Source organism: Sturnira hondurensis, unplaced genomic scaffold (genome assembly GCF_014824575.4).
Source record: "Sturnira hondurensis isolate 20B ecotype Veracruz unplaced genomic scaffold, ASM1482457v3 Scaffold0006713, whole genome shotgun sequence".
Lineage (NCBI taxonomy): Eukaryota > Metazoa > Chordata > Mammalia > Chiroptera > Phyllostomidae > Sturnira > Sturnira hondurensis.
This window is the reverse complement of record NW_028079344.1, coordinates 3,943,564-3,969,211: the sequence shown is the minus strand read 5'-3', so window position 1 is coordinate 3,969,211 and position 25,648 is coordinate 3,943,564. Positions and strand designations below refer to the sequence as shown.

At 39.0% G+C, this 25,648-nt stretch overlaps 1 protein-coding gene across 9 annotated transcripts in view; it reads right to left on the bottom strand.

The window, feature by feature from the left end:
• Positions 1 to 25,648, bottom strand: part of PTPRM (protein tyrosine phosphatase receptor type M) — an 827,815-nt gene that overhangs the window by 605,446 nt on the left and 196,721 nt on the right. For all 9 annotated transcript variants that reach the window (XM_037050333.1, XM_037050337.1, XM_037050335.1 and 6 more), the window contains exon 2: positions 11,158 to 11,280. In XM_037050333.1, coding sequence (XP_036906228.1) covers positions 11,158 to 11,280 — 123 coding nt within the window. The remainder of the gene's footprint in view (positions 1 to 11,157; positions 11,281 to 25,648) is intronic.

The window sequence follows — 25,648 nt, the reverse complement described above, 5'->3', positions numbered from 1 at the left end:
TTCCTGATCTCAGCAGCTTCAGGCCATGTGCTCTACCACCCTCCACTCACTGCCTTAGGACACAGGGCGCTCCCTCCTTCTTCCTGGCATGCCCACGTGCTCTGGCTCTGTCCTCATACTGTCATGGGCCCTATCAGGAGCCCCCTTCTCCAAGAGGCCTTCCACTGGCCCTCACCCACTAGTCTCTACCTGGGCAGCAGCCTGGCCTCACCAGAGCAATGCTCACACCACTTGTATGTCTCCTGGAAGACCGAAGGAAGTTCACCACCACACCACCAGTGCCCGGAACACACATATCCAGTGCCTTACAACAGCTGGGGCTCTCAAAAAGGACTGAGTTCTTCTCCAACTTAAGGTGAACCATTTCTTATTTCAATTTATTCAGCTCTTCCATTTCTTGGAACATGGAAAGTCCTGAAGGTACTTAAAGAGGAGCCTGGGCCTATGGAGATTTGGCCTGACTTAAGCAGGAGGAGAAGGGGGAACAGGAGCCTGAGGCAACACAATATTTCTAGGGCCTTCCCCATGTGGGTGTCTGTGCAAGGGTAACTTTAATGCCACCAGTAGTCTACCAATGACCATTGAAGCTGTACTATCAGTGATCATCCAAAACTATCTGGCCCAGGATCCTACCCTCCACAAAGACAGGCTGCTACTGGGCAGCCCCAGACCCAAGTGGCAAGTCTTCTCCAGCCTTAGGCTCTGTGGTCTTTAGAGAAATCATCTTCAAATCATCCCATCCCAACGCTTCTGCAATCCACTGAAGAATGTGTGCTTAGAAGACTGCAAGACTTTCCAAGGTTTATATAAAAACCCAGTGTCCCCTCTCTGGACTTTTACTGCCAAAGAGAGTTTCTCCATTCCAACAACTTGACCGGGCCCATGCAGCTCGAGGTGCCTTGCACTAGGGGAATAACAGGCAGAATGCAGGATATGTGAGTGCTGACCAAACCGTGGGTATGTGAGTGCTGTGCCATTTTCTCCAGCTCACTGTAAGAACCACCACATCATCCCAGTACCCTGGACCTCGCTTCTTGCACTTCTCACCTCCTCCTCAACTCAGATTCTGAGAGATTACAATGTTGTCATGATTGACCAGCCTGTTTATTCCATTACTGGACCTCACATTACTTTTATGATGTCACTTTATACAATTCTACGGGAAATTAAGCAAGAAATAAACCCATTTAAAAAACACATATTTATATATACAGGCTCATTTGTATACTTTTTAGCAAATATTTGAAAATAGCTTAGCCACTGTTCTTACTTTTTGTAACAGTTTTCAATCAGCCAAGACAGGAAATAAGAACAAATTTAAGAGCATATTTTGGACACTGAATATAAACTATTGAAATAAGTTGTCATACATAATATACTGGCCCCATTGAAACACTTAACTATTGAAAATCAAGATGCTTTAAAAAATGCCCTGATCTTGAAAGTTTTTGCATGTAAAAACTGAATCACTGAAACCATGCCAAGTAAAATGAGCCAGATGCAAAAGGACAAACACTGTATGAACCCACTTATAGGGGTTACCTAGAGAGGTCAAATTCAGAGACAGAAAGTAGAGTGGCAGTTAACAGAGGATGGTGTAACACAGCAGGTCAGAGCATGGGTTCATGGAAAGCAGGGGAACCCCACCATCCCTCCAAAATCCTGCAAGAAGGCAGAGGCGGGCAGGGAAGGGTGCCATCAGAGCAGAAAGCAAAATGTTTGAGGCACACTACATAACATAGCAGCTGGTCTCAACAAGATTAACTTCCTAGAGGGGAGAGCTACAGAAGAAGGCCACTGCCTGAGGCAAATTGTGTATGTGACTGTGAGAAAGTGCTCTGGCAGAGTGACTCATAACATAGCCAGGGGGAAACTCATATAGCGCCTTGTGTGTGAGCTGTGGGGGCTGGATGCTCACCCTAGACGCCTGTGCATGCTTGGCTGGGAACACTTGCCCTGAATAAAGATGGCAGCAGAAAGAAGGTCAAAGACACTGGGGAGCTGACAAAAATGGCAGACACTAAGATACCATAGAAAGAGCTGGATGTTCAGCCAAGCAGGAAGTTCTGAGCCAAGCCTTTAAAACTGGAGCACACCAAAACAACATGAGGTCTGTCTTTGGGTCTGTCTGAAGGGCTGGAGGTCTTGGAGACCTGTTGGAAACATCCTCAGAGCCCCTCCCACACAGAAGACAGTGACAGAGTTGGCTGCCAGGGACCTGCCTGGCTAAACATAGACTCACTGGTGAGCAGGTGGCTGGAGTAAAGGCAGCTTCAGAGGAGAGAAACTGATGCTGTGAGAGGGCTCAGGCTGGTGCACACACACTTGTGAGAGATGGTTGGAGCTGAACTGTAGCCAGGGGTCCTGAGCTGTAGACTTCTGCATTTCTGAAGGACGTCACTCTCTTGGTACAGGGGCTCTTGATACAGGAATTTGGAGCTTGGTGCAAGCCCTTTCCCTCTGGCTTTTGGCATTTGGAAGTTCTGGGCTCCCCAAGTGAATGGGAGTGCTTATGAGACCAGGAGATGCAGGGCCCACCAGGGGTCTAGAGCCCACAGAGGATAGAAGCCCACTCCTGGAAGCCCATCCCCTGGACCATGGTGTCCAGCATCTGAGACACCATGATCCAGTGTAGCATGGCACATGGTTCCTAGACCACTACATGGAGAAGCTGGTAACAGAGCACCCCAGATCCTGAAGGCGAGAGCTGCTCTAACAGGATGGTGAGTCTGGAACCCACACGTGCACATTGCAGAGGGGATGGAGATCTGTTTGTGTGGCTGGCTTAAGGACAGAGAAGGACAGAGAAGGACGTGGGGAACTTCTAGGACTGGTTTTGGCTTGTAGCCTTTTGGGGAGCATGGGAAGTTCTGGGTCTTGTAGGAGAGAAAGGCTCTGAGCAGGAGTGCCCTTAGCACCAAGGTTGGAACCCTATTAATAAAAACCTGTTTCCTTCAACACAAATCACTGATTCATGTGTATGCATATAAGAGCACCAAGAGGCTGAAATCCAGTTTATCAGCTTATAAAGGGGAAAATGGAGAATGGGTAATTAGTATTTAATGGGTACAGTTTCAGTTTGGACAAATAAAAAGTTCTGGAGATGGATGGTAGAGATGGTTGTACAACAATATGAATGTACTGAATGTCACTGAACTGTACATTTAAAAACAGTTAAATAGGGTAAATTTTGTTACATTTTTACCTTTGAGTGGAACAAATTATTTACACTATGTTAAAATGAGGCTACCCAGAGCCATGTGCCATTTAATTAGGAACTATCCTCAACCAAAGTGGATTTTTTATTATCAGCTTTAGTTACTTTTCTAAATTTTTTAACTTAGAAACTGCTGACAGAATACAATTTTAGTTCATTTTTTTCACTGTGTCTCAGCATTCACTGTTTGAAAGCTAACTGGGAACCCAGTCTAAGCCTCAGCAGAGTCATGTGAGGGAGCTGTAGTGAGGGAGAGCATCCGTCAGGGACTGTCCGACAGCTACGTGTCAGGCAGCCCCTCACTACCTGTGGGACACCTGAATGAGATACTCAAGGACAGCTAAACTGTTTTCCATTCCTGATTTCAGTGACTGGAAGCACTGAACATAAACTAAAATCATGCCAAATTCAATGACCTCCCCCCAATTTTTAAGTGTCAGTTTTCATTATAAAGTTGTACTTTATCATAAAAATATTTAAAATAGAAATGATAACACAGTCATCCCAAATCCTACTGTGATGACAAAAATTGTTGGTACTTTAATAGAATTCTTTCAGTGTGCTTTTTAAACCCATTCAAATATTATATGAAGATCTATATATTCTGTTTCTTATTTGGTAACATTTAAAAGAAAAAATAATTAGACCTCACAGAGAGTACAAATTAAGCTAAAAGATTAATTCATACCAAATTACTCTGCAGATTACTCGGTAATAAAAGGAGGACATTTCCTGGGCCAGGTCCAAGGCTAAGTTCCTAAAGTGGATTCTTTTGTCTCACCCGGTCACAACCCTACAAGGTAGGTTCTAACACCTTTCTACAGCTTTCACTGACCACTACCTTACTCCCTGAGGAGAGCTCATCCCTGCCTCAGTCTTTGCACCTACTCTCCCCTCCACCCGGATAACTCAGCCTCTACGGCCAACTTGTCCCTGACTGGGTTCCAGTCTCTGCTCCGAGAACCTGTTCCTGTCTACCACACTCCCATTACTTGTTAAGCCCTTACCCCTGATTCAGGCTTTCTTCACAGCCCTTAGCCTGTCCACAACTGCATTACATGTCTCTCTGCATATTACCTGACTGCCAGTCTCCTCTACAGGACAGAATTGGCAGGCAGGCAGAGACTCTGCTACTGCAGCTCCACCACTCCACAAACACAGATTGCTAGCATTATATACTGATGGTTTATGGATGAGGAGCCTGAGACAGAGAGAGGTTCAGAGCTTGCTCACGGTCAGTAGCTGTGAAACAAGAGAGCAGGCATCTGACCTGGGCTGGGCCAGCAGCCCCGACTAGTGTTCCTGTGCATTTCAAGATCCAGAGAGTTGCCACCTGGGATGGAAACTAACCCCCTTCCCAGATGATGCACCCACATGGGAAGATCACTCTATGGCGCCCAGAAGAACAACAAATGGGGGCTGCTTCTCTTACCTAGAAGCCTGAGACAAGTTTAATCCCTCTGATCTTCAGTCTCCTAAGGTATAAAAGAGAGGTAATGCCACCCAGTCTCCCACAGTCATCATGAGGATCAAATGATACACAGCAAAAAAGTAAACTCTGTCAACTGCTAGGAGCCATTTATATGTACCAGATTACTTTAGTTTATAAAGGAGCATGATCACAAGGTGCTACACTGTGCAATCTAGATGTTTTTGCCCTTTTTAAAAAAAGGTAAAGCATACTGGAAAGCTGAATTTGATGCTATAATGTACTGGGTCTGGTGAACTAAATTTTATATTACTTTTAAAGTATTCATTTCCAGAAAGTCGTTAATAAACGATGGAAAACATGGTCTTAAAGGCTACAATTTTTTGACAATCCAAAGACAATCTCACCACACTGAGAGCATGCAGTGCACCAGGGAGGGGATCCTATCTGGCTCACCCGGCGACGAGTGCTAAGAATCTCCACCGGTGCCTGTCACATACCAGGTGTTTAATAAATATTTGTTGAATGTTGACAAAATTCTAGGAGCGAATGGGATAATTAGACAACTGTCTAAATATTCTGTGCCAAAAATGTTACTCACTAGTTACACTCTGAAATTTAAGTAGGGAAACTATCTTTTCAAGCCTTTTTTATTAGCCTTTTCTTCAGTCACTAAGCCCTGTATAAGCCCCGAAGTATAAATAAGTAGGAAATCTTCCCTAGAAGGAGGAATATGCATGATGGAGGCACCCAAAGAGAAAACTTCAACCCCTCTGTCTGTCAATCCATCATTTTCCCAAGTGCGAAACTGACTCTACACAAACACAGACAGTCATTTTTTTTCTGTTTTCTGGGTCATCACACTAAGAGTGCATAGTGCTCTTCTATCCCAGCACCCCCCTCTCTCTGCCTTTCATATGGCCTCCCAGAGAGATGATCCAACCCTTAGTCACACCATTTCCATAAGGATCAGAAACAACACTCCCAATTTGCAATATGCAAAGCTCAGATGTGGGAGGCTAAATGAGCTTCCCCTAGACACATGCTATGCTAGCAGAAAAGCACTAAGCATAACATTTCATTTTCCCAGCACTGGGATCCAAATTCACTTAATTATAGCCTTTTTAGAGGCATGATATCTTAAGGGCACCATGTATGCAGAAATAAATATCAATTTTATGGGCATCAAATGCTTCTGGCCATAAGCTATCTTTATATTTTTACATTATAAATAAACTTATTATTTATTTTTTAATAAAACACGGCCACATATTCTTATACATAAACCATGGGGCTTGTAAAATATCCATTTTCTAGAACCAAACACTAGGTTACCATTAGAGTTTAATAAAATATAAAAATATCAATCATATCATGACAAATAAGTGATATCACCATAGTTTAATAAAATTATGGAAAAACAACCATATCATAACAAACTTATTATCTTACATTTCTACAGGTTCAAAGTCTGAAATGGGTCTCATCTTTCTACCAGACTGCAAGCTCCCTGGTACAGGAAACTGTGCACTTTCTGTTCTCATTCTGAAAACATACTAAGATCTACAAATCATGCTGTTTGTTGAGGATATAAAGATGCCCTTTGTACCAGACTATAAGTTGCCTATAGTCTGGCACAAAATCAGATATATCAGAACTTCTCAGTAAATGAGCATTGAATTAAGTTCTGTCAAAGGTTTGGGAATGTCAATACAACAGTAAAGTTTAGAATAATGTAATTTTGAATTCTGCCTTCTTTTCCACATGTCATGTTGAGTAAGGAGATAGGCCTTATTACTGTAGAAAAGTATTGATTTTATTACATTAGGTTTTGAATTTGAAAGTATCTATAGTTTTGTAAGATAAAAATCTTTTAACTGATGTAAGTAAATAACTTGAGGATGTTAAAAAGTCAACTATTGTCAAAGTGTGTAGGTGTTTTTGTATCATAAAATCTAATCTGATAATTAATATGTATACTACAGTACATAAAGTGTCAGCATGAACCAGCACTAATGAAATGCACCTGGATGTTAACTGGTTACGACATCAAGGGTTTCTGTGCTTAAAGTGGTAATCCTTATGAAAAAATTTAACAAAATCCCCCCGCCCCCGCTGATGGAGATCAATTAATCATAAATTAACTGTGTGTGGCATAGTTTCACCATCAGAAAAACTGTATAATTCAAAGCTAGCTGCAAAAGTATAACCTATTATAACATAAATGTTGACTTCAAATACAGAAATGTAAATAATTTGGTACTTATCTGCCCTGTATATGCATTTCCAGAGCCAATGTCACAGCCTCAGAGTAGTTATTCAGTAAGCTTGTATAAAGCTCCAGACTGTATTTAAATTTTTAAAATGTGGCTAAAACTAATCTCACACATGAAGATAAAGAAAAACAAACCCTACACACTGGAACACCTATTTCAAAGTAGACAGTAAAAGTAAAATTTTAATTAGAGTAAATTTAAAAATTAGTATAAAAATTTTAGTCTCTCACTGTCATAATTTTTAAATTCATCTTGATAGATTATTTGATTCTTAGAATCACAATAGTTTCAATAAGAATTCTGTGACTAAAACAATACAGAAAATCACAATGCTTTTAATAGATAGCAAATTTATGCGAAAGAGAAAACCCTAATCATCATGTTTTTTTTCTTGCTGATTTTAATAGCCCAATGTTTGCAAAACATACAATCTGAAAGTGAGGCAAAATGTGAAATAATGTTTGCATATTAATAATCATAAGTATAGAAACAGTAACAATATAAATGAAGAGTCCAAAGCAACATATACGTGCTGGTGCCAAAATGGTTTAAGACAGAGGTTAACAGTTTTCCTGTAAAGAGCCAGACAGAAAATACCCCGGCTTTGTGGACACTGCCCCATCTACTGCAACTATGCACTCTGCTGTGGGAGCTTAGCACCAGCCACAGACAATGTTTAACAAATGGGTACAGTTGTGTGCCAATAAAATTTTGCTCATGGACACTGAAGTCTAAATTTCATGTGTCACAACATATTATCATTATTTAGATTTTTCAACCATTCAAAAGTGTAAATACCATGCTTAATTTGCAAGCCATACATAAACTGGCAGCAGGCTGGATTTGCTCTGTGGGACACAGCTTGCCAAGCCTTGGTCCAAGGCACCACAGAACCAGCCTACATACGTGAGACCAAGTACACATACATGTGCAAGAACAAATCCAATAATATTTTACATAAAGGTTTAAAATATTAACCTCAAAGAATTACAGTGGTATCTGATTTTGCCACCTGTTTATCCTGAGAAATTCATAAAACTAGTTTGTGTTTTAATGTAAAAGGACCACCTTTGGAATGTGTTTTGGAAACAAATAAATTGTGTTATATATATTTGTATATTGATGGAAAGGAAGGAGGAAGAAGATGAGAAGAAAGAAGGAGAAGAAATAGGAGAAAACCCTTGAACCCAATATTATTTAAAACTCAAGGCTATATATACATTTTGAAAACTCAGTTTAAAATTCATACCTTAGGATACCATATGCTAATTTGTAAGATGATATTTACTTTCTTCTAACAATGATATTTCACTGAGAATTTAACTTCTGACTTTAGGTGCATAGGTCGGCTGGGCACTAGTTCATATCCTTTATAGCATATTGGGCTTATAGTAAGAAGACAGCTCTTAGAACACTTTAAGCCATGTATATAATATATATATAGTATATACACATGCTATATATGTGATGTATAATATATAATATATTTTATGTATTTGTATTTTATATAAATATAGAATATTAAATATATGTATGAGTTTATTATATGGTATGTATAATATATTATATACTATATATATATATATTGTGTGTATATATAAGACTATATACCATTTCAGATTGTTCACTAATTGCATTTTTGTAACTTTTTTCCCAAGCAGGTAAGTTCTGAGGGAGAAAGAATAATTTCTTATAACCCTTCATCCTCCACAGTAATTAGCATCATGATTACCAAATACTAGGGCTCAAAAAAATTTTAATATCTAAACTTTGTTTAATACATAATAGGAAAAATACTAGCATTTGAAGTTCTATATTAAGGCAAAATTTTAATCCTATGGAATAATTATCAATGGAACAATGATCACATTTCAACTAAAATGTGTTTTATCTGGACCATGCCCACAGGCACAGAGAGGTAGAGAAACTGGACCACTCACCTTTCCCCATCTTCCTGCTGAGATCCAAACCACCCGCACATCCCAATAATGACTTACAACCTGTTCGGGAGTGGGGGCTGAAGGTGCACCATCTGTAACTACCAGAAATGATATGGAACTGAAAAAGTGTTAGAATGCATAACAATACCCTTACTTCATTCTTCCACAAGCCAGAGAGCCTTAAAAAGCAGATACATGGAAAATTGCTTCCCCTCTGTTCCCTCAATTACCCAATTGATTGTTTCAGAATATAATTGGTTTTTGATCTTTAATACCATTTTTGTAATGGCCTCTGCTAGGGTCCCATCCTTTCTGTATTTAAAACTTGGACAACTTAGTCTGAGATTGCAGTATGGGACATCATAGGAAGAAAAGGGCAAGACGGTGATGAGAAGCGAAGCGAATCTTCCCCTTCCTTTTTAAGAAGAACTTTGTAATGGTCTAACAAAAACAGAACCAGTGGAAGCTGAAGAAGATATTGCAATATGGGGGTCTGGTGTAAAAGCCAATTTTTCCAAGTCAGGCTGCAATCTAAAGGACCGCAACAATAAAATCAACTACCTAACAAGAAAAATTACAAATTGATCACCAAATTAAAAGACAATAAAGAAAGCCTGTGTGAACTCTTGTGGAGAAATCTATGAGGACTAAATATGAGTACCCTTCTTAGGACCACAGCCTCATCCATCTCCAGCCTCACTGGGTGCAGGCTAGATCCTCCAGAGAGAACAGCTGACACTGACCGAAAGGCCTTCAGGGTGAAAAGCCTGTTTGGAAAAGCAGAGCTCCACAGGGGAGGAAAGAAAGGCAGCACTGTTCTGCTCTTCTTTTTTCCTTTCCCCATAGCAGACAAGAACAAAAACAGGAACTGGAACCTGAGAAAAAAACAACTGAACTACCACCACTGATTCAAACACAAGTCATATTCAAAAAGCACACATATGCACAAGAAGAAGAGAGAGACAAAAAAAGGAGATTGTCAGCCATGGGTAGGTAACCAAGAGCTAGAAAGGTTTTGGAGTTCAGCAAATCCATAAAAAGCTCAATGTTCCTTTCTTTGAAGTTTTAAGGAACTGAATGTGGGAAAGAGATGACAAGAACATGTGGGTATCATAACTGTTAAAGCTTAGTCAAGAACAACAGTGGACTCTATTTCATGTTTAAAGCTACCTTTACAAAATTACTGAATGCAATTATTGCTACATTTAGGCGAATTAATAAGGAAGTTTACAATCACTAAAAAGTACAAATATATTTTAGCAGAAATCCAAATCAGAATAACACATTTTACAATCTGAATCCAGAATGGGGCACATTTTTCACCCCATTTATAAAATAAATCTGCAAATCTAACATTTTAAAAATGCCCAACACTACATCCTGAACAGGGTGTCCATTAAAATTATCAAGCTTTCCAATTTCCAATTAGAAATCACTAACCATCATCTTTTTACTCTTCCTTCTGAATATAAGGTAGAACTCTTGCTGGTCTTCAGTGGAACAAAATGTCCTTTATTCATCAGAAAATTTACTAAGCACTTATACAGGGGTAAGAGTATCCACATGTTGGTATCATCATTTTGTCTGCAGAATGCTTTCAAGATCACTGGCATACCCCCAGCTCTGCCAGGTGCCAGGTGAGCCCCTGAGGACAGTTTAAATTACTCCCCAAGGTCTCCAATTTGTGGCTGAGATTTTGTCATTTCAATTTCCCACCTAGAGTGCCATTCACTAGACACACCTGCCAGAAGAGACATCAATCTAGTTCCTGTATCTGCCATTTAGAAAAGGATTACTTGGGAAATACCTACTAATCTAGCTCAGGTGTATTCAAATGTAAAGGAAGTAAGGTTTAATTAGTATCTAAAGAAAGAGAGACAAAGTAATCTTTGTAACTGGTCCTCTTAACTGTAGTAGCATTTTCATTTATCTGCCCTTGACCACCACACTCAAAGACCAACACCCTTACTCATCAACCAATACCCAGTGAATATTTACTGTGATTAAATATTGTGAACTCTTGTGAACCCTTGTGAACTTTTTTTTAAAGATTTTTAAAATTTATTTATCTTTAGAGAGGAAGGGAAGGAGAGAAATATCAATGTATGGTTGCCTCTCCTGTGTCCCCTGCTGGGAACTGGCCTGCAACCCAGGCATGTGCCCTGACTGGGAATCTACCACGATCATCTGGTTCTCAGGCCCACGCTCAATCCACTGAGCTACACCAGCCAGGGCCCCATACTCTTGTGAACTTTTGATCAAATAACAACAAAAACTTCAGAACTAAATGCAAACCTGATGGCATCCATGGATCAAAAGTTGGTTTGGTCAAGGTGTTCACCTGCTCCCAGTTGAAGTCATCATCTTCAGCTTGATTATATCCACAGGTGCTATATGGCTCATCAAAGAGGCAACCTCCTAAAATGTAACAAAATGAAAAGTAATGTAAATAACACCAGATCTCTGGAAAAATCTATGATGACGACAAGTAACCATAAACTTACTTGATGCTAACTAAATTTGATTTGACCTTTGTACTGGAAAGTGGAACTTGAGCCTACTGTACCCTTGCTAAGCACAAGAATGGTATTAACCATGTCTTGACTACTGTATTACTCTGTTCACCACAAAAAACAATATTTGTAAAATCCAATTCAATGTAAGACCTAAGCAAATTCATAATTCATATTTTCCAGATTCATAGGAATTTGAAATAATTGATCTTGTGTTCAAAACTTTAATAGAACCACCCAAAATGTTCAATGTATTTTCAATAAAAAAGCCATTATAATTTGTCCCCCCAAATTAAAAGAGAAATGTTTTCATCACAACCCTGGCATAATTATAGGGAAACAAAATGCATAGAGACCATGGACTTAAACTGCAAAATATTTTTCTAAGGATTATTCTAAATCTAACTTAGAAACTGGTTTTACATTAATACTTTAGATATTTGAGTTCTCAAAATTAAAAGAGACTATAAATTTGCTTATAGTCCACACTTTTTTAAGGCAAGAATAAATTATAAATTAAAAACTAAGCATGTGGTAAACATCTGCTAAATTTTGGTGCTAGAAAGGAGGCCACTTAATTTTTTTTAAAAAGAATAAAATAAAATGAAGCATAAAGAAAGAAATTCAGCTATTTCAGCATCCTGGGGCACCCTGATGAGTTTGAGTCCCAACCCACATCCTTAAATGTTTCCTGTTCCCTTCAATTATTATAGTATTAAATCTTTCCCCCAATGTTTCACATTTCAAAAATAAATGATTAAACTGACCATATCAATTACAGTGTATTATGAAAACTCTGCTATCTATTATGTAATGCTATTAATTATATGAATTATAATTACTTGCCAATGGTAAAAATTAAGGGTTTTAGTAAAGAACACACAAAAATACAAGCATTATTTCACTACCTCTGCAGTGTATGCCCTGGCAGCAAGAAGACAAATAAAAGAGCAACTGCACAACCTCAGGTAAAATATATGTTGGAGGTCACCTGGCCAACTGCCATCCAAATGCTTATGTCAGTTCTACAACCTTCCAGACAGACAGCTATGAACAGGTGAGGCACTTAGAATTTTAAAAAGCATCTCTACCATGTGGACCATCCCCCTTTATGAAGGCCCAAACTCTGCTTTTTTAAATATCTACTCATTTGTCTTAGCTCTACCCTCTGAAGAAATAGTAAAACTCAGCTTTAGCACAGGAAAGCTAATTATTTGGAAAGAGTTATCATGCTCTAAGTCTTCATTTCTCCAGGCAAAACATGCTTTGCTCCCCTCACTTCGTCCTACTGGAAGGTAGGAAGACACCATCCTGGCAGGAGTTCTCTGAACACTCACAGGTTTATCAGCACTTTTCCTAAAGAAGGACTTCAAGAACTAAATGGATCAAAAAAACTATGGTACATATACACAATGGAATTCTACGCAGCAGAAAGAAAGAAGGAGCTCCTACCCTTTGCAACAGCATGATGGAACTGGAAAGCATTATACTCAGTGAAATAAGCCAGATGTTGAAAGACAAATACCATATGATCTCCCCTTTAACAGGAAGCTAAACAACAACACAAACAAGCAAGCAAAATAAAAACAAAGACACTGAGATAGAGAACAGGGGGACAGTGATCAGAGCGGAGAGGGGAGGGAATTTCAGGGGAAAAAGAGGAAGGATTTAGAGGAACAAGTATAAAGGACACATGGACTAAAACTAGGGAGTGGGTGGAAATGGGAGGGAGGTGGGGAGCACTGGGAGGGGTGGGCTGGGATGGGAGTAAAGGACAGAAAACTGTACTTGAACAATAATTGAATTAAAAAATTTTAAAAAAAGAACTAAATTCATCTGGCTACTTCCTTGGACCTGGTGCTCTTTTAGCAGTCTGAGGAGAGTGCTGGTACCTTTTGAGCTTCTAGGAGCTTGAAACCCCCCATATGAGCCTAAAATTCCCATCCCTGCGATTGAGCCACTTCTCCTCTCCTGTGTAGGTGAGTGAGTTTCTGAATGCAAACACAGGACATGCATTTATTGTCACTAAACCCCATCTCCTGTTTTCAGTGCATCACTCCATCCTGTTGAGAGTTTTTCGAATCCTGATTTTGTCATTCAGGTGTTAGCCATCCTTCCTAGGACTTGGGTCATTTGCTAATTTGATAAGCATGCTTCCTGTATCTTCCTCCTAATCACTGATTAATGTTCAATAGGGCAGAGTCAAGGGACCTCAGACCTTTTAAAGGGCCTCTTCCAGCTTTCTAACTTTCTCTTAGTTGTTAGCTCCAGGCATGACAGTGAAATTAGCAGCTTTGGATACTGTCTTCTGTAACACACTTAACAAAACCGGTCAATTAAACAATCCCCTGGGAACAGAAACACACTACAAAAATACAGCATCAACTCAATATTTCAGCTTGACAGAAAGTGGTAATTTAAACTTCCCTTTCATTCAGTTTTAACAGGTTCAAAGAAACATAGTGGATTTGTTTAAAGGACGTAATACTAACAACTTTCCAATTTTGGGTAAGAAATGTTAGAAGACTATGTAAACATGTATGAAAAAGATTTTCCCTTGGTTGCAAACCCTAAATTTGATATAGAAAACAGCTCTGTACTGTAGCAATAAGTCCAAATAGCAGGTAACACTAACAATGTTCAAAAAAATAACCATGAATTTTGACAGAGAAGGAGCTCACTTGATAAAAACACAGATAACATGTTGATGGAAGTCCTGCAGTGAAATCTTCAACAGTGAGAAAGAGCTTTAAGCACCCAGAAAACAACTCAAGGCTGGTCAAAGATCTGGTTTATGAAGCGACTGTTGGCACTGCAGATACAACCAAATATAAAGGGAAGAGAATGCACAGCTGACAGCAACTCCAAAGACTAAGCAATGCTGGTGCAGGGATATAATTTTCCAACTACATACAGCTATTTTTATCACTTGAAAGGAAACATAAAAAGTATGATATTGTTCTTTCTGGACCCATGTATGATTATCAAACCACTAAAAAATGGGATAGATTATGAATTTCCTATTGCCGTAAGCTATATCCCCCTGTATACCAATTTTCAGATCTACTGGCATTCATCCAACAGATGAGAGACCCTAAAATAGCAAAGGTGGTTTATTGAGCTAAATGAGATGAGATTAAGGTAAAAGATAGCAGAATTGCAATAACCAATTGCAATCTGAGAGTGAGCAAATTAAACTTTTGGATTTTAAGGCAGCTCTGTGTGTGTGCTGGTGGAAGTGAATGGGTTCCAGGGGCAAATGTCTGGCACGTCCCCATCCTTCCTCTCCTAGCTTTGTGACTACAGACAAATTGCTTGGCACTCTGAACTCTGATTTGAAGATAACATGTACCTCATGTGGTATTTCTAATCGGTCACACAGCAAATGTAAAGTTAGTGCAACACAATGTCAAGCATATTTAACCATATCACTTATCATTAGTTCTTAAATCCTTACTATATACACCTCATGCAGAAATTACTCTTATGAGCTCATTTCATTGCAAATAGTTGGAATATATAATTCGAAATTTCAAAGAGTATTTCATACAAAGGTAATGAGAGCCAAGCATTCCTGCAGGCACACTCCCGTAAGCTCCTCTGTGGAGCATGTGGGAGCAAAGAACAGAGTGCTGGCCAGGATTTTCTCAATGCTGTGGGGCCAGTGAGAATATGATAAGGAAGCAAAGTCTGCTGAAACTCACTGAAATGAATGAGTATTTTCAAAGGTAACTCCCCTTGGCTTTCAGAATAACACAGACAGTTTGCCATCACACATAGGAATGTGATCAGCAGCGGGCTTAACAAGGTTTGCACAGAATTGTCCTACTTGGACTGATGCCCAACAGCTCATGGATGGACTATATTTCTCTGTCAAATTAAAGTAAATGATTTCTCTCTTGTGGAGGGAAATCAAGCCTAAACCAAGTCATATATAAGGTGGAGAAAAGGTGATGAAAGAAGGGTGGGGCAGTGGCTACATCATTCATATTCTCTCACACACACACTCACACATGTGTAGGTACTCACACGCCTCCATCGGTCCTTAAGAAAGACTTTTCCTTAGCAAAATGTGAATGCAACACACTATAATGTGCCGAGTGAATACGGAATTGTTATGCAAAAGGAAGTATCAATGAATGTCAAATTCTCAGGCAGTCAACAACAATGGTGACTTCTGTAGGGGAATGATGGCTGCATGGCCTATTCCAGGATGCTCTCTGCTACACAATGACATAAAATTGAAAGAATATTAAAAATAAGTTGAAGCTAAAAAGAAAGGTGAGCAAATAAAAAAATAAGAATGACATTATACCAGGAATACAGTGAGGACTCAACCTTCACAACAAAGTAATAAAAAATGTCACCAGGTTCATTAACTGGAAGTTAGCCACAAATTTCACTTCGAGTTTGGGGTAGCCAGGGCAAAGAGAAAAATATGATTGATTATATAATTCATGGTATCTATGAGATAATAATATTAATATTAAAACTACTATTAGGGGCTAATATTTGCTAAGGACTTGTTTAATTGTGATGTCAACCACAGAAGGTAGTTTAACCCTGATGTCAATCACACAAGGTAGATATTATGATCTTCATTTTACAGATACAGAAACTCAGACACATACGATGGAGCAAAACAGTCTGTTCAATAAATGGTGTTGGGAAAATTGGATAGATATATACAAAATAAATGAAAATAAACTGCCAACTTGCACCATATACAAGAATAAACTCAAAATGAATAAAAGATTGAAATGTAAGTTGCAAAACCATAAAAATCCTAGATGAGCCCTGGCTGGTGTAGCTCAGTGGATTGAGCACTGGCCTGTGAACCAAAGGATAGCGGTTCACAATTCCCAGTCAGGGCACATGCCTGGGTTGCAGGCCAGTTCCCAACAGGGGACACATGAGAGGCAACCATACATTGATATTTCTCTCCCTCTCTTCTTCTCTTCCCCTCTAAAGATAAATGAATAAGATCTTTAAAAATTATTAAAAAATAAAAATAAACAAATAAAATCTTTAAAAGAAAGTTTTTTTTAAATCCTAGAAGAAAACATAGACAGTAAAACTTTAGGCAGTAAAATCTCAGACATCTCTTTTAGAAATATTTTTGTTTATTTATCCCCTCAAGCAAAGAAAACAAAAGAAAAAATAAACAAATTGGACTACATAAAACTGAAAAGCTTTTCCACAGCAAAGGAAACAATCAACAAAATGAAAAGGGAACCCATTGAATGGAAAAACATATTTGCCAGTGATATATTTAATAAGTTACTCTCCAAAATGTACGAAGAAGTTACACAACTCAACACCAGAAAGACAAACAATCCAATTTAAGAAATGGGCAAAGGACCTGAATAGACACTTGTCCAAAGAGGACATACAGATAACCAATAGAAATATGAAAAGATGCCCAATGTTACTAATCATCAGAGAGATGCAAATTAAAAGCATACTGAGATATCACCTCACACCTGTCAGAATGGCCATCATCAATAAATCAACAAACAAGAAATGCTGCTGAGGATGTGGAGAAAAGGGAACCCTAGTGCATCGTTGGTGGGAATGCAGACTGGTACAGCCACTGTGAAAAACAGTATGGAGTTCCCTTAAAAAATTAGAAATGTAACTGCCTTAAGATCCAGCAATTCCACTTCTGGGGATATGTACCAAGAATACCAAAATACTAATTTAAAAGAATATATGCACCCCTATGTTCATTTCAGGGTTATTTACAATAGCCACGATTTGGTCACAGCTCAAGTGCCCATCATCAGACGAGTGATAGAAAACAGTGGTGCATTTACACAATGGAATGACTTGGCCATAAAAAATGAATGAAATCTTACCCTTCACAACAGAATGGATGGAACTGAAGATTATTATACTAAAGGAAATAAGCCAGTCAGAGAAAGACAAATACCATATGATCTTATATGTGGGATTTAATGGACAAGATAAACTGATGAACAAAATAGAAACAGAGGCAGGGATACATGGAATAGACTGACAGCTGTCAAAGGAGAGCGGGGAGGAGGGAATGGATAAAAGAAGGTGAAGAGATTAGCAAAGAAAACACATACATACATAACACAGACACACATACAACAGTGTGGTGATAGCCAGAGGGAAAGGGTGCAGGTAGGTGGAGGTCGGAAGACAGTGGGAAAATGGTGATGGAAAGCGACTTTGCCTGGGTAACGGGCACCTGATGCAGTGTGTGCAGATGATGTTTTAATGAGTTGTGCAGTTGAAACCTGCATGGTTTTGCAAACCACTGTCACCCCAATAAATTCAATTAATAATAAAATATATGATGAAGATACATTAGAAGAAGAAAAAAGGGGAGAAATCTATTTGCAACAAAACATGACAATAATTCTTCATGCCTTATAATGAAGATGCCTATTTCATCTTGGGATTAAGGGTCCTCTTATTCAGGAAAGCATCTTGATTGACCAGGCCCAAGCAGAAGAAATTTTACTAAATTAACAAGATTTAGGGTTTTACTCTTGGCAGGTGAAGGACACAGGAGCTCTGGGCGTACTAGTGCTCTTAAAAGAACAAAACCTAGAATCAAAATGTCATTTGGTAATAATCACAAGTATTTAACAAACACTTTTTGAAGCAAAGAAAGAAATGAAATGAAAGAAAAGAAACTAAGGCACAGAGATTACTCACACAGGGTCTCAAAGCTAGAAGATAATAAGGAGCAATCGAAACCCAGGCACCCTGTTTTGAAAGCCCATATTCCTAACACTATGTGATAGTATGTTCCAAGCTAAAAGTCCAAAAGACACAACCACCCTGGCCAGGGTGGCTCAGTTTGTTGGGGCATCGTCCCATAACCAAACTGCTGGTGCTTTGATTCCAGTCAGGGTGCATATCTAGGTTGTGGGTTTGACCCCCAGTCCAGGCGTGCATGATCCCTGGGTGGGGTGCACGCGGAAGGCAACCAATCAACGTTTCTCTCCATTCTCTTTCTGTCTCTCTGAAAGCAATGAAAAAAAAATGTCCTCGGGTAAGAACAACAAAATTAGAAAGAAAACAAACATAACTACTCCTAATCCAGAGAGACCTATCTTCCCAGGACTCTGGTAAGAAACCATCAACATAAGTTACTGAACAGAGCCCTTGACAGCATCCACCCAAACAGAGTAATAGGTTTTAGGGTCTATTTAGTAACATGATATGATAGCACGCCAACCAAGTTTAACTCAATAAACCTGATTGTGTGAGAGCTCAGTGTATCTAAGATTAAAACTGTAACATCCCTCAAAATGGCATTTATGAATATTGTTTCTCCCACCAAAGTCTTAGTGGGCTGCTATAGTTCATGTATTTACTCCCCAACTAAAAATGCAACTGGTCTATGCTATTGTTGAAGCATAGAGCCATGTGCTTTTGAAAGTAGATGAAATGGGGTAGGCCAGATATTTTTTCATGAAAACTTGAGAATTTTGAAAGAATAGGCATATGTAAACCTATAAGCAGGATAGGAATTCTGCTGAAAGGTAATTTTTTTATATTTTATTTATTTATCTTTAGAGGGGAAGGGAAGGAGAGAGGGAGAGAAATATCAATGTATGGTTGCCTCTGCCAAGGACACACAATGTATCGTGTGTCCCCTGCCGGTAACTGGCCTGCAACCCAGGCATGTGCCCTGACTGGGAATCGAACCGCGATCCCCTGGTTTGCAGACCCATGCTCAATCCACTGAGCTACACCAGCCAGGGCTGCTGAAAGGTAATTTTGATTATAATTGAATCTTAGTCATCTTGGTATTCCCTAGAATTGGTGCATGACAGGCTCCCAATAAATGATTTTTAGAAAAATGAGTAATGAATTCCCCCAAATTTTATGAAGAATTTGGCTGCAATAATTTGGTCTGAAAAAATTTTAAAGATATATAATGTGATATCCATCTAACAATGAAAACAATTTTAATATAACCTCATAAAACATCCAGCCCTGCCTGCGTGTATTCCAAAACAAATCAGTGACAAATAAATGTGACTAAATCACTGAACATGTTAATTTTTTCTTTTTGTTGAAAAGTGTAAGCCAGTTAAATGTTAATGAAGTCCTCACAAATGATAGCTTTTACTTTAGAAAAGTTGAACTCTATTTTTTTCCTGGCAATAATTAGATAGTAAGGCTAGTTGTCTATAAAGGTCATTCTTGATTCGTGAAAATAAAATATTGTCATTTGCATATTGGAGAGAATTTATCTTTCTTCTTGTTTTACAGAAGCAGAGAATTATTCACTAGATCCAAGAATACTATGACATAATTAACACTGAAGTTATAAAGGAGAGGCTGGCCCACATTTCCCCCCCAAAAAACCTTTAAGATCTTTCTTATGACCATTCTATATCCTACTGAAGTCCCAGGCATGGAGAGAAGATAAAGTGAAATAAACAGAAGATTAGAGGTCACCATTTAAAGAAGTACTTAAAAATTTTTGTGACCCACTGCCTTGACCCAGGAAATGCATATGTACATTTTACAAACCAAATTTATCTATACTGGCTTAGCATACACTGATTTTTTTTCATTTCTGTCTGATTAATGTTTGTAAAAGGAGAGTGTAGATCTATTCTGACTTCGCAGTCCTTCAAATAGTGTTACCTGTGGTCTCTAAGATTTGTGGTTAGATCCATTACCTGGGATAATTTATTCAGCTTGAAGTTACCAACCAACACTGCTATGTGAGAGCCCTACTAAGGCAGTCAGAGTGCAATCTGTGATCTACAAGGTTCTCTGGCATTAACAGCTACCACTTCGTGAACATCTGTCATGTGCCTGCCAGATTCTGATTAAGGCAATATATAGTAATCATTCCATTTATTACTCACAACCAGTATGTCTGATTCAAAGAATGAGTTACATAACAAAAAACATGCAAATGTTTACATACATTATTTAATCTTAAAAACTCTAAAGGCAAGAATCAATGTTCTGCCCTGGCTGGTATATGGCTCAGTGGATTGAGTGCTGACCTGTGAACCAAAGGGTCACTAGTTTGATTCCCAGACAGGGCACATGCCTGGGTTGCAGTGAGGTCCCCACCAGGGGGCACACAAGAGGCAACCACACATAGATGTTTCTCTTACTCTCTTTCTCCCTCCCTTCCCCTCTCTCTTAAGATAAATAAATGAAATCTTTTTAAAAAACCAATCAATATTCTTTGTGCCAGTTATCAACATATTCCCTCAGCTCTAAATTCACATTTCTTTGCTTGCTATGCAAAAAATGTGTCCAGGCCCTCTAATTTTCCTGTCCCTGTCGTTAAGATGTTAAGCTTTGACAGTAGACAGTTCTGGAGAGGTATTGCAGGGAGAAGGAGTGGGCTGTCAGGCCTCCCTTGAAGTCTCCTCAGCACTCAAGGCTCCTCCAGCACAAGGCTCGCAATGTGCAGGTCTTCCCAGTGCTCCACTGCTCTGGTGTGTGGTGGCCGGCAGAGAGCAGCTTGCTCAGCACCCACTCAGTGGATGCTGTAGCACCTCCAAAGGTATACCTTCTATGAACAGCTTTCCCAGCCACCTTAGAGGGTACATTTCTTCCATATTGTTATCAGTGTGTCCCCACAGTGACCTGTGTCACCCACTGAGCCACAGTCATGTCCGGGATCTCACCTGTAGAAGGATGTCCTCCTTTGAGCTCTCCTTCTGTACCGAAGGAGTAGCTGCTCCTCACATCTGCTGTTCCTTTACTCTTTAGACCTCAAGTCACTTCATACTAGCCAATTTCTTATATTCTAATCCACTGCTAATTATTCTTTATAATAAACTTTTCCTGTTCAAATTATCATGTGGTCTCCGTCTTCTAATTGGACCTTGATTGATACACCCTATTTTTACAAATGGCCATTTGGAGTGGTCAAATATCTTACCCAAAATAATACTGAATTAGGCATAGAGCCAGCACTTGAACTGAGGTCTGTGTCCAAAGTTCATCACTTAACCCACCTTTATAAAGTAAGTAAACACCAACACGCACTACTTACGTACTGGTTGTTATATGAATTGCATTGCAAATAAGGCCCTGATTCTAAAAAGCCAGTGGAGGGCAATCAAATGTTAATTTCACAAACTTATTTTTAAGATACAATGCATTCTGAGCTCCAACTTTAACAGGTTAAATTGACTTACATACTCTAGCAATGGTTCTTCTTGTTATAATTACAGTCCATTTAAAGCTTTTTTGTAAAAAGACTGTAATACTCCTTGAAGAGATTTCTGGAACACATTTCTCATTTATTCTAAATACAGAATGACCCCATTTAAGACAGTCTTTATCAAATGCATGAAGTATTAAATGTGTCTCTGTACAGACAGGGCAGATCAAAAACTAGTGCTAAAGTATCCCCCCAAAGAATTGATGTTATTATATGCTCCATTTTCCTAAAATACATGTAATCCCAGGTGGCCCTATCCATTTATTTCCATTTTAAAACAGTGAGATAAAAGGCAATGATCTACACATTTCAAAGGGTAAACAGAAAGTGAGCTATAATATACATTATTGTTTTAAGAGTTAAAAAGTGCAAACCAGCACCAATATAGCAAAGCCACTGCTTTCTTCTTATAAATCAATCCCAGTGAAATCTACATTTCATTGCCTGCCAAACAATGGAAGGAGATAATGCCTCTTAAACTTTGAGTACCGCAGTGATGGTTAGTGAATCAGACACTAAGCATTATAGAAGTGCTCTTCTACATAATTTAATCTAGCAAGCAGCTTTTACACACTGCACAGGCATTTAAATGCCTAATGTTATGCACATTGTAAAAGTGCTATTTGCCAGTGCACATATTTTATATAGTTCAAGGAAAATGAGTTGTCTTGTTCTTAAAGTTTCTGGAGCTTTTATACTTACTGGGTACTTCATTTTATATCAATCTATTGATTCCTGGTTTTAAAAAAGGCCTGATTGTAGGAAATAACCATATTTGTATTGACTTAAAATCTATTTTTTAATGGATAATATTGTTACTTCTATTCCTAAACATTACATGAATACAGAAAAATGATAAGGGGCCTGTCTCAGTTTTCCATGTACAAATAACTACCTCATAGTGTTGCTACAGGATTGATTTAAACCACTCATATGTATTCCCTGTAAGTTTGAATCTGCTTGAATATAACACCCACGCTTTTACCCTCCACACCAATATTGAAAACTGCAGTGTGAAAAACAGATGTTTGCTTCTATCATAACAAGAGGAGTAAAAATGGAAAACAAAATGACAGAATATTTGTGAGAACTATTGAGGGGAGTGGATGACCAAATCTGTATCAGTATTTAGCAACTGATCTCAGAGAGAGGCCTGTGTCCTGAGTCTCTCAGTGGACCGGTGGCTCTCGAAATGAACCAGCAGCATCATCTAGGAACATGCTAGAAATGCAAATTACCAGGTCCCACCCCCGAACTACTGAATCAGAAACTCGGGGTGGGGGGAGGTGTTCAGCAATCTGAGTTTTGACAAGCCAGACATCCAGGTGATTTTGCAGTGCATACTAATGTTTGATAGGTACTGTTCTAGACTGACCCATTTAACCAGAATCTTTTGGGAGCAGTCCCAGGAACCTGTGGTTTTAAAAAAGTTCCCAGAATAATATAATCATTGACCTATTTTTAGAAGTGCTCTAGATTGGTAGTTTCAAACATTTTAAAGAAGGAATCAAGTTTTTTAAAAGGTACAACCATACTATGTTTAATTATTTATAAATTATATAATGTAGTACTCCACACATGCAGATTATTACAGATACACATAAAACTGACCTTTAAAAGGACAAACTAGAACGTAAATATGAATTGATGTTCATATATTTTTCCATAACAGCCTTAGGAGACTACTACTCTAAACCAGGGGTCCCCAGCCTCCAGACCTATTAGGAGCCTGGCCTCACAGCAGGAGGTGAGCTTGAATGTAATGCACTTGAATCATCCCTAAATCATCCCCAAACCCCAGGTCTGTGGAAAAACTGTCCTCCACAAAATTGGTCCCTGGTGCCAAAAAGGTTGGGGACCGCTGCTCTAAAGAACTCTTTTTAGTCACAAATATCTCTCAGGTGAATAAGGGCAACAGAATAATAAAATGCTTGATCAGAGTATTCCATGATGTAACTTCATTCTAAGAAACTCTCAAACTGTAATTTTTATCCAAGTTGAACTATTCAACAAGGAGAGATACCCTGGGTAGAAAACAATCCTGGTTGTGAGTCAGAATACCCCAAAAATTAATTAAAAAATAGAATTTCATTTTATGCCCAGTAGCACACCAGCCAGCTTGGTATGATTTACAAAAATCCATCTTTTGATGATTTTATTAGCATAAAACCATTATTTGGGACAGCTGATAAAACAGACTCCTGAACCAACCAATATGCCGTAGAGCAAAGCCATGCTCTTCAGCTTATGACAGCCAGCCAACTGTTTGTTTTCACTGGGTGCTGATTAACCTAAACTCAGCTAAGTGCGTTTCCCTCAAAGAACAATTTTTCTACATTTCACATTCATTGATAGAATCAAATTATAAAAAATTAAATGTAATTTTCTATATCCTCTTGGTAAAACACTCATTCTAATCTCCTATCAATGGGAGTATGTATTCTACAACAAGAATTGGTGATCTGTAAGGGGGCCTGTACTTAATTGGGATCTGGGAACAGGTCCGTTAAGCCCTAGATCTGTCCACCAGCTGTTCTATCTTTGGGTGAGCCACAGTTGTGTGTCTTGCTCCCTGAAGGAAATATGAAATATGAAAAGGAAATACCCATGTATCATATCATCAGTACAATTAATATGCATGGTTTCAACAATGAGAATGGAGGGTTATGATAGGGAAGTCTTTCATTTCATTCAGGAGTCTAACAACCAAATGCCCCAGCGAGCTGCAACTGAGAAACGAAAGGGATGAACTGGTACCTCCCACTCCAACCTGCCAGTCACTGTTCCTTCTTCCTCCATGCCTCTCTTAGTGTGCACATCTCATTGGGTTCAGCCTGCCTCTCAAGTTCAAAGACCTGAACTTTTTTTGAGAAACAGTATGCTGGTATTCAACACAATAGTTCCCTAAAGCATTTTCAGGGGGCAATTTTGAACAGAACCAAATACCTGAGAATTAATGCCCTGTAAAAGATATGACTCTTTTGTAATGCTCATTACCTATTTCCCAGGTTGGTTGTGATGGCTGAACTTGGTGAATGTAAAAGTGTACTCACTTTTTCAAGATGATGAACTTCAAATACACCTGTGTGTGGTGCATACTATCTGAAACAGGAAATTAAAGTTCTTTATCAATGTTGCCTATATTGATAGACAGAACCACAAACCAGAGGCTTAAGCCAAAAACCTGGAAGTTCTCAACTTCTCCGTTCAACACCTTACTCACCCCACCAACAACTTCCTAAATGGGTCACCTATCAGTTTCCTATTCCCAGCAATACCACAGTTTGAGTTTCATGTCATGTCCTCATTGAACTTGACCCACCCCATCACTCTACATTCTGCTCTCTCCAGTGTTTCCTACACACTAATAAAAATTGACATTTTACAAAACACACAGCTGAAAATAGTTTCCTCCTACTTGGGACTATTCATCAGCTCCTCACTGCCCCTGGGATAATGTTCAAATATTATTCTGTGACATGAAGTTTTCCTGATTTGATCCCTGTCTACCTCTTTAATTTCTTGGCACCACTGCCCTCTTATAGTATATTTTGGTACTTCCTGACCATCTGTAGATTCACCCAAAGACCATGCTGCCCACATGCCACATGTCTGCGTGTGTCGTCCCTGTACCCCCACCCCACAGTCTGGCTGGCAAATCCCAGCTCACATGCCACCTCTCCTGGGTACCTGTTGCGGATTCCTTTTCACAGGAAAAGTCAATCACTACTTCCTTTGCACTAACACTGCAAAACTGCAAAATACATAGGGCTTCTAGATGTTCTTATACCTCCAACCTCACTATGAGTGTAGGCATGCTGTCTTTTGGGCTGCACCATGAGCTCCTGGGCCTGGATAATGTTCCTTTTGCCTGTCTATCCCCAGTCCTAGAAAGGTGCCGATGCTCATTAAGTACCTACTGTAAAGTGTTTTGTACAAAGATAATAACAAAAACAGTTCAGCACTCTATCTTTGTTAGAAAACAGCACTGAATAAAAAGGACTAATGAACTCTATTCACTAACCACTCTAGTTATACTAAGGGAAGAAGACATTCCGAATTCTAGAGTAAACCTTGCCTTTTT